At 49.6% G+C, this 9,836-nt stretch overlaps 1 protein-coding gene across 1 annotated transcript; it reads right to left on the reverse strand.

The window, feature by feature from the left end:
- Positions 1-637: 637 nt before the first annotated feature.
- Positions 638-5,357, reverse strand: DLX5 (distal-less homeobox 5). Its single transcript, XM_015811613.1, has 3 exons — positions 4,918-5,357; positions 2,890-3,074; positions 638-1,373 (listed from the first exon to the last, which is right to left on the reverse strand). The coding sequence occupies exons 1-3, from the start codon at positions 5,279-5,281 to the stop codon at positions 1,047-1,049; spliced, it is 876 nt and encodes a 291-aa protein (XP_015667099.1). The 5' UTR covers positions 5,282-5,357; the 3' UTR covers positions 638-1,046.
- Between the last annotated feature and the right edge of the window lie 4,479 nt (positions 5,358-9,836).

A 9,836-nucleotide genomic window follows, 5' to 3' on the forward strand; every position in this document is an offset into this window, starting at 1 on the left:
CCAGTTTCGGAGTTCCTTTCGGAGGAAACGCATCGTCCTGCACTGACCAGCTACCGTATTATTTCTGGCTTTTCCTCGAAAATTCAGGAGAATACAAGGAAGCAGAAATCCAAGGGAAAATATTTATGTTCTTACTCAGACCCAGACCAGCCCCCCCCCCCTTTCAGGGTCGTTTTTCTTGGGAAAAGTTTCGCCTTTGCTCTCTCATTCAGCAGAGCAGGCTAAGGGCATTGCTTTAGCCCCCCCCCTTCTCCAAACCTACCAGACTTACTGGCAGATTTGAAGACCTCGGTAAAGATTGCGGGAGTTTATCGGAGCCTCGGAACCGCTCTACGGAGGGGGAGGGCAGGACCGGGACCCAACCCATGAGGAACCTGGACGAGGCAGAGAACTGCTCTGAATTTCAGTTTAGGAAGATGTAAGCCGGGGCTGCTTCTAAATAACCGGTCATGGGATTGCAATCTAAACAAAGGAAGAATGGCAAAGGAAGAAAAGGGTGCGGGATGGAAGGAGCAAACAGTTATTAAGTGCCCTCCACTTCATTTCGATAAGTGGAAGGGGGGAAAATGGCAACCTGCCATTTCATATCTCTCTTTCTCCTATTTTGTCCTCACAGTGGAAATAATTTTATTTATTCAGAATATACAGTTTAATTCCTCTATCTACAAATATGTACAGGATTAAAATGACATTGAGAAAAAAGTCTCTTGAAAAAAGTTGAGGTCATAAGATTTCAAGGCACCTTTGAAAGTGTCCAGGCTGCTGAGAACAAAACGCAATTCCAGCCCTCTTGAACAATAAAAGAAAACGTAACAAAAGCAATGAGGGAGGGTGAGTTTCCTTTGAAATGCAATAAATTACATGCACAAGCTTTACACATTTCATCCTGTTATAGTTTCCTTAAAGAGAAGTTCCCCTGTTTTAATATTATTATTATTATTATTAATTATTATTATTATTTCCCTTCATGAACAAAAGCAATTGAGTCCAAAACAAAAAAGGAAGGAATGATGGGGTTTTTTTTTTAAAAAAAAGGATCGCCCGTTCTAATAGATTGTCCCGGAAGCCAACACTAAGGAATGCTGGAGGGAGCCGTGGGGCTGCAGGTGGCCATTCAGGGCGTTTGCCCCGGAATACCAGGAAGAGGAGTTCTCCAGGTAGGTGGATGCGGGCGACGGGTTGGAAGTTGCCCCGTGAGCGTGAGCGTGGTGGCTAAGAGATCTGGCCGTGCCCTGCGACTCCCACACGGCGGGGGACTGTGGAGAGTTGCAAGCCATCGGGTCGCTGGCGCTGGGACTGTGTTCCGGAGGCATCTCTCCATTTTTCATAATCTTCTTGATCTTGGACCTTTTGTTCTGGAACCAGATTTTCACCTTGAGAAGGAAAAAGAGGCGGCAAAAGTCAGAGAGGGACGGCAGGGTTGATCCCAGTGGACAAGCACAAATGCAAAGAAAAGGCTGACCGGACCCTCCCTCCGGAGATCTTCTCTCTCAGCCTGGACTTAACCGGCGGGATGCCGCTCAGGTGCCCTCCTTAATCAGTCGGTTTACGGTCTCAGCTTCTCGAGCTTTGCCTTCACACGTCCGGTCGCGAGCAACGCCCTTACTTCAGAGAAAGTGGAAATGGTTAAGTACGTGGCGGCTAGACGGGCAACAATCCCACACAGATTTGCACCTACGCCAGCAAAGGGACTGTGAGAATGTGAAGAGTGCCCTGAGAGAATTCAGGGCAGCAGCTTTTAAGGAGCATAACGCGAGTTGAGCAAAAGGCCTCTTGGCCTTCCAACGGGACTAAGACTTAAATCTCCCTTCCTTCTATCGGGCAGAATCGAGACCCGGTCAGGCCAACACACAGTCCCCGGACGGGGCCAGAGAATTAGAGACAATAAGGAAAACGAAGATTTTTTTATTATTCCAAATACACGCACGGAAAATACGAAATGCAAAAAAATAAAATAAAAAAAAAATCCTTAAAGGAATGGCATTTATAATATTAAAAATGGGATACAATATAGAATGACAGGCCTTTTACCGAGTCTCTGGACACGGGGAAGATTTTTAAACCGGTAGAGCAGTTGCCCCAAATAGTTTTGAAAACATGGAGGGTGGGGAGAGGAAAACAGGACAGGGAACAAAAAAAAAAAAATTAAACGAAAAGAGGACACCGGTTGAACACTACTCCGAACAAAGCGGAACTAAAACCTGGTGCACGTATAAACCCATTGTGTGGGATCCAAGCTTCCACAGCAGTCCCCACCACGGTCCTCCGTAGCTCTCTGACAAGCCGCCCCCTCCCCCGCCTCCCTTGAGCTGATCAGTAGAAGATCCTCCCACCTTACCCCTTAGCCCCTTTTGTCCGAGAAGGCCGAAAGCTCGGGGACTATTGAAAACCACACGCCCCTCGAATGCAGGGAATCGGGTCTGTAAACAAAGCGCTTGGGAACTGAGTCGGAACTGCGCCGAAGTAAAGCCCGGTTAATTTCCACTCAGGCACAGCTTTCTGAATTTGCCTTAAGATCCTCTTCCCCGCCTCAAAGGGATCTGGCTGATGCCGCTGACGGCGGAAAAGGGCGCCCGTTTGGCGGGGAAGTTGGATTCACCAGAAATCTCGCAGGGAAAAATGCTCAGGCGGAAGATTAAACGAATAAACATCCAACACACGGCCGCACACGCGCTCTCCCTCCCCTGCCCTCCCCCCTCCCGTGCCTTCGGGCCTACAGAAATACCCCACAAGCTCCTCGGGGGGGGGGGGGAAGGGAAATCCGGATTGCTCAGCCCCGTAGCACGTGAAGTTGTTCCTTGGAGAGCAGCGCCGAAGGTGGGATTCCTCAGGACGCTTCGCCCACCGGGAGAGAAGAAGGAGCCCCAGGCCCCGACCGCCGGTCCTTACCTGAGTCTGCGTCAGGCCTAAAGAAGCGGCCAGCTCGGCTCTCTCGGGCAGAGCCAAATACTGGGTTTTCTGGAACCTCCGTTGTAAAGCTGCCAGTTGAAAACTCGAGTAAATAGTCCTTGGCTTTCGCACTTTCTTTGGTTTGCCGTTCACCATCCGCACCTCGGGTTCAGCCACCTCTTTTTCTACAGGGGTAGGGAAGGAGAGGGAAAAAAAAACAGGCTTAGGAAGTGGAGGAGGAGGAGGAGGAAGAAGAGGAGGAGGAGATGGCCATGAAAACTGGGCACCACGCCCCCTTCCCCGAATCTGGCAGATGGGCCCGCAATTGTCTTGCTGACCCGGACTTGGCTCAAATGTGTAAACAAATGCAACGAGTTTGGCCTGCCAGAGACCCTGGAAGATCTGGAAGGTGCGGAAACGGACTGGCAGGCCCAAATCTCTTGCCAATTTTAAATCGGGGGAGGACAGGCGTCCTCTCCTATGCCGGAAGATATTCTCCCCCGGGATATTATTTATCTGGCTAAGCGTTTTAGTGAAAGAAGGAAGGAAGGGACTGAGTGGCAGAGGGGCGCGAGCTGGAGAGAAGTGGTGGGCTTTAAAAAAAAAAGTCCTCTTAAAGCAGCCCTTTGATTACACAAAAGTTTGCAGTATTCCCAGCCACGTTCCTGCTTTCTCCTCACCTCGACCTTTTCCTCCCTCTCCCTTCCTTTGACTGGGAGCCTCGTGCATTCTGAGATGTGCAGAGTGCAAAGCCCCCACCGCGGGGAGAAAAAAAGGAAAAGAAAGGAAGAGAGCGTCTCCCTCCATCTGAGCCGAAAGTAGCCAAATCCGGCCCAGACAGAGAGCCGATTATATAGAATAATCTCGCCGCCGATCGGCCGGGGGTGGGGTGGGGGGAGAGGAGAGGCGCGGTTGCGTCTGGTTCCTTTTACGAAGACTCAGTGCGCCACTGGCAGTTTTCCTCTATTTTGAGGAGACCTTCGGCCAGGCGAAGAAATACACAGAAATACCAGGGTGGTGGTCAGAGAAGGGAGAAATCTCTCTCTCTCTCTCTCTCTCTCTCTCTTTGTATGTGTATATACATACATATAAACATACGCACATACAGAAAGACTCGTAGCTATGTATAGATTCCGAGTAAAGTACAGGGAAAGCGATGCGGCAGCCGCAAAAGTTTCCTCGCCTTTGATTCGCAGAATAGGGCCGGGGTGGGGGTTGGGGGGTGAGTGGTGGCGGAGAGGAAGAATTCCGAGCTGCCTCCAAAGAAGCGCTTCATTTTCCTTGAGTCTGCTTCCCGAGGAACCACAAGGAAGCAGTTTCAACCGCTCTTCTCCGTGTGTGGGAGCAAACCAGCATCCGAATTTGGGCGTTCATATTAGCGCTATTCAGGAGACCTTCCCTCCCTTCCCCCTCCTCCCACCGGAAGGAGAAGAAGAGGGGGAAAAAGATCAAACAAGAGCCTCCCCATTTGCTCCCCCAACTTAGCCCGTCTTCAGGCAAAAAATACAGGAGGGCTCAGGATTTCCAATCCCTTTGCGGTATAAAAAAAAAATGGGTACATGGATGTGGGGCAGGGGTTTGAAATTGTACACCGAATGGCCCAACTTTTCACAGCCGCACTCGTTTTGTCGTTAATGTTGATGCGTGGCCCTTGGGGGGGGGGAACCTTTGATTCCCTCACTTTCCATTTTCCAAAGTCGCTGCCTTTCAATCCTGACTTTGGGGGCGTCAAAGAAAGCTTATTTCTCTCCATCCGCCCCCCCATCTCTCTCTCTCTCTCTCTCACACACACACACACACACACACCTCAGTTCACCCTCCAGACCTGAATCTTTCAGCGGGAGCAAGGCATCGGGCAGGGCTGGGGAGACGGTTCCCGGCCAAGCTCAAGCTCCACGCCGTCCCCAGACGGCCGAGAGGAGCGCTGCATCCCCTACCTGCAGCTCCAGCTCTTTCGGGTGCGCCCCTCGGCCTGTCTAAGCACTGCTCTCCCGCCCCCCATCCCCTGCCGCCGGCGGCGCCTCTCACCTGGCTGGCTGGCAGTACTCGGGGCCCTAGGGTAAGACCCGCTGTATTGATGGTAGGGGCTGGCGTAGCTGTACTCGGCGTAGGCTTTGGCGGGATAGTTGGCGGCGGTTCCACTCATGCCCTGGTAGGGGTACTGGTAAGGATGGAGCGCTTTGCCGTAGGATGCCGAGGAAGGCGAAGCGTAGCCGTGCGGGGCGCTTCCTGGCGAGCTGTAGAAGTCGGGGTCCGTTGCCGAAGACTCGGGTAAAGTGGGCGACTCTTGGGGCGGGTGGTGCATGGTGGCGGCCGTTGCGCTGCTCGGAAAGGGGGACTGGAAATCGCTGGATCGGATGGTGGGCACTCTTCTGTCAAAGACCCCTGTCATAGTTGGCTGGCAGGCAGGATGGCAGGCAAGCGGCGTGCGTGCGGCTAGGTCTTCTAGGCAGCCATGGCGGGGGGAGCGAGGGAGGGAGGGAGGGAGGGAGAGAGGGAGGCGGCGGCGGCGGCGGCGACGGCTGGGAGCTCTCTGGAGCTGGTTATAGCTCTGGCAGACTGCTCGCAGGGAGCGTAGAGGCTTGGTTAAATCCTTAATTGCGCTCTTACGCACAGCGGGGTGGATCGGGTTCCATTGGCCAGAGCAATCAGGAGCAGCGACACCCTAACTCGCCCAACTAGTTTAGCACAACAAAGCGCTCTGCTGGCTTGGCTTCCTTTGAGAGTCCCACTCACGCTCCCTTTAAAAAAAAAAAAAAAAAGGAAGGGGGGGCATTCGAACGTCACCATTATCTCGGGGTTCTGAGCCTTGCAGCCCATCGGCGGGGTGGGGGGAGGGGCAGAAATGGCGTTTAAAAGCACGGAACCATCAAGTTTGTGCAATTTACAGACAAGGAGGAAAATAGCGCCTTGGGGAATTCTCCCTCTCTCCACGTGTGAATGCTTGGCCCCTGTCTTACCAGGTTCAAGTAACGAGGGTGGACGAGGCGTGCGTCAGTTCTCAGGCAATGCGTAGAAGCTTTCATCCTTCCCTTGGGTGTTCTTGGCAAATGTGAAATTAGTGGGTCTTGAAAGAGGTGAAGAGATAAAGAGATAAAATAAAGAGATAAACTAAAGGCACAAATGCATACAACAGGATATACGGACTGCAGGTAGAAAGGAATCACATCTGAAATAAATTTTTATTTCCTACAGACAAATTGGACAAGTCTCTGACTCTCCTAGTCAGTTTTCCTATCCGCAGAATGGGGCTAATCGTGAGGGTAACAGCAAGGCTCTGAGGGAATATTATAACAAGGGACTCCACAGAGTCTTTGGGACAATTTCAATAATTTATTCCCAAGTATTAAATAAGTCATGGAAATTTCTGTTAAATGGATCAAAGTTTCATTTCACTGATCATATTTTCAGTGCTGTAATGTAATGCTATATTTGTGTCTTATTTTGGAGTCAATTTGAGCAAAGACCCAGCTTGCATGAAATACTTTCTATTTCACTGTAGATCTCAGGAAACTTTTTTTTATCAAATCAGCTTGTAAAAATCCAATGACACCATTTCTTTCAGGAAATGTTTCCAAGAAAAGACCTCAGTGACACTGGTGTAAAGACAAACCCATCTCTGGAATCGCCAGCCTTGGCTTACTGAGGTCAGCTGGGCTCCTAACCTTCCTACTTCAACTTGAGATGGGCATGAAGAAAGGCACAGGTGGGCTTCTAGTGGAGAATCACGTAGTGTGGGAAAACTTTCACCTCCTCCAAATAACAGTCATTTTTCAAATGTATACACCTGAATTTCTATACGCCTCCCTCCTCTTCCTTCTCCTCATTGCCGGTCTTCACCCAGCATGGCAATAAATATTTACTCTCCAGTATTCAGCAGCAGAAATAGTTTCCCAGATTAGCTGCTTTGCTGCAAGGAAGACAGAAACCCTCATCTACCAGAGATCTGGCTATAGCAGTTGACCACCACCAATAGCTACTGTAGGTTTCAGTCTTCAGCTTTTTCCTCCCCGCCTCCTAGTCAATGGCTCCCTTGCTATTGTCTTAAAGTCCCTGCTGCAGCTTTTCTTCTTTTTCAAGATGACTTTCTCCACTCTCCTTGTACATTGGACTACAGTTCTTATCATTTCACAGCCAAGCAATCTTCCCCCAACCTCATACTCTCCAAAAGTGTTAGCCTTCAATAGCTGGATTTTTTTGTTTTTCAATAGCGAAGTGGTCTGCTTATATAGTGATCTGTGCACAATCATCAGGAATCCTTTGCAGTTGGAGGAACAACTTCTAAAGAAGCACAAAAAACTGGCATTTCCTACCTACTATGGAGATTGCCTAACCAAAATCCACAATTGCTGTGCTGAAGAAATGGGGCTGGGATTGTGACTTGTCTTCAAATATACTTGAATACAATTCTTATCACTCTCCACTGACTTTCTAGGCTAAAATTGGTGGGACATCCAGCCACTGCTGTAGGATCATCCCTTCCCCTTAGAGACATCATGATCACTCATGTTCTCCAACGTGAGGTTTGGACAGCGATTCTGAAAGCGCTTCAGATACCTTGGAAGAGGGGTGAGGAGAGAGAAATGAAGGTGATAGACGTGTGTGTGTGTGTGTGTGTGTGTGTTTTCAACCCCCCCCCCAAGTCAGGCAAACAAATCCGGCACTGTTTTGAATGGCCTGGAGCGACAGATTCTTTTGCGAACTGTTTATTCTCCAGATTTAGGACTGTTTGCTCTGCAAAGACCCGGTAACTGCGGTCTTGTGAGTTTGCTTCGTGTGCAGGAGACTCGAGCGCCTTGTTTGCTTTGGAAACGGGCGCATCCCTTATAAAATCACATTAAGCAAATCCCTAATCGTTTAATTACAGGAATCACTAAATAAATGGCAAATCACTTTACCAAACGCACAGGCACCCACCCGCCGATCCACGGTCAGTCCACTTTACTAGGGCGAAATTTATTGAGATGTCCACTTCGCACCCTTTTAGTCGGAGAGGAAGGCTTTTAATGGTAGGATGGGGCAGATGAGAGACGGGGGGAAACCACGAAAGTCGTAAAATTTGGCGAAGGGAATATGTGCCAACCAACACAAGAAAGGAAGGTGGGACAGAAGCCAGCTACTAAAATCCAGAGCACAAATGCAAAGGATCGCTCCCTTGGCCTGCACCGATATTCACATTCAACTTTCCCCAGCGTGGTGCCTTACAGGTGGGAGGGCGCTTGCTGAATGGGCACCTGGAGATTTCTCCTTCCAACCCAACTGAAGGGCGCCACATTGGAACAAGCTGTTTTTAACAGACTTCTGATAGGCGCACTTGAACTCCCAATGACCAGCTGCGGCTAATCTCAGCCGCTTGGATGCAGCCGCACTGGGGAGACCAGAGTTCAGGGGTTCAAACTTTCAGAAAAGGCTTTTTCGTCCGGCAGACGCGAAGCTCCCTGATGGGATAAGGTTGGATTCAGGCTGAACCCTCGACCTGCTTCTTTTAGGGAGAAGGGAGATTTAAGAGGGAAATCGAGCAGCGGAGACAGAGTTAGCCTAGCATTTATTTCGAGCCTGGCGACCCCTTGGCTTAGGCGAGAGGTCGGGCGCAGGATTCGGGTGGAGATCTTATAGAGTGAAAAGGGGAGTCAGATCCATACGTTCTGACTGGTAACTACTTCGGCTTAAGTGGTCGAAGTGGTTTAAGGAGAATTTGGCCCTAAAGACGCCCTGGAGGGAAAGAGTTTTTTGTGCAAGGTTCAGAACTCTATTCAGCTTTTTCTTATAAAACTCTTTTGGTGGTGGTGAGGGGGGAGGGAAGCCACGAATGCCTTTCAAAGTAACAATTCTCTGCCTAGATTTGATGTGTGGAATTCACCCTGCTCGGCCGATCTTCTCCTGTTCCCCCTTCCCCCCCTCCCCAACTCGGTTTCTGGACTTTCTCGTTTGCTTTACTGCGCGGTTTATATTTGGCACATCCGGAGCCAAGAGTCTAGGGAGCTCTCAGCAAGAAAGCCAGTGCCGGGTTGATCTTGCACAATCCACCCATTGTTTAGGGCTCCGGGATCCTGGGCGGCGGTGGGGGCGGGGGCTGCTGGCTGAAGTGGTCAAGGCAGGAGCCTGTGGCGACGGCGCTCTGGGCTGGAAAAGCATTCAAGGCAACCCCAACTCGAGTTTTGCTGAGCTGGTACTTTGCTTTCCTGGAGCGAGAGGCCGCCGCCGCAGCTTTTCTCCGCAAAGAAGGAGTTCGCTTGGGACAGGGAAAGAACCTCAGTGCCATCCGAACGGTGTGACACGCTGGAAAAATGGGAGTCATGCTTCTTTTTCAAGGAACACATTTTTTTTTTCTTTTCAGCACCACCAAAGGTGGACGTTAAAGTCTTTACTAAGAGTGCCATCTTGTGGCCAATTGATGAACTGTTCCTGCATGCTTCGGAGAAACACCGGAAGTGCATAGTAAACAAGGTTCTTTGTTACAGGGTTTCCTTAATTAGGGATCTATAACATAGGTCAGCTTTGAGCATTGTAAGAACGTTCTATTTCGCACGAATAACTGCCTTAACTTTGTTTGCAGTACTGCCTAGCTAACAAAATCTATTTTCTTTTATGGGGCAGCAGGACAAAGAGAGAGGTAATTAGCTGATGAATACAGGAAGTCCTTGTCTAAGGACCATTCCTTTAACTACTGCTTGAACTTATGGCAGCATTGAAGAAAGTGACTTACAACCAGTCTGTGCACCCATGAACATCCTTGCAATCATGTAATCACAATTCCAGTATCAACATCCAGCTCAAGAATCCAAATAAAACTCCAGATTCATTCCATCTCCAAACATCTTACTGTTTATTGAACACCCTGCACGGTAACGTTGAAGCAAAACTAACTCTGAGGTTCCAACACCAATTCATAGACTTAAACAATAATTTTCCCAGTCAAACCCCCAACGTCTTACGTAGTCCATATA

This window comes from Protobothrops mucrosquamatus, unplaced genomic scaffold (assembly GCF_001527695.2).
Source record: "Protobothrops mucrosquamatus isolate PMUCROS unplaced genomic scaffold, P.Mucros_1.0 scaffold45, whole genome shotgun sequence".
NCBI classification, from domain to species: Eukaryota; Metazoa; Chordata; class Lepidosauria; order Squamata; family Viperidae; genus Protobothrops; species Protobothrops mucrosquamatus.

Bases quoted from the DNA above. Each gene is read 5' to 3' on its own strand.
- DLX5 (XM_015811613.1), bottom strand. From the start codon at position 5,281: ATGACAGGGGTCTTTGACAGAAGAGTGCCCACCATCCGATCCAGCGAT. The intron at 3,075-4,917 runs GTGAGAGGCGCC...CTACCCCTGTAG, and splicing joins GAGTACTGCCAGCCAGCCAG to AAAAAGAGGTGGCTGAACCC. The intron at 1,374-2,889 runs GTAAGGACCGGC...TTCCTTCTCAAG, and splicing joins TAGGCCTGACGCAGACTCAG to GTGAAAATCTGGTTCCAGAA.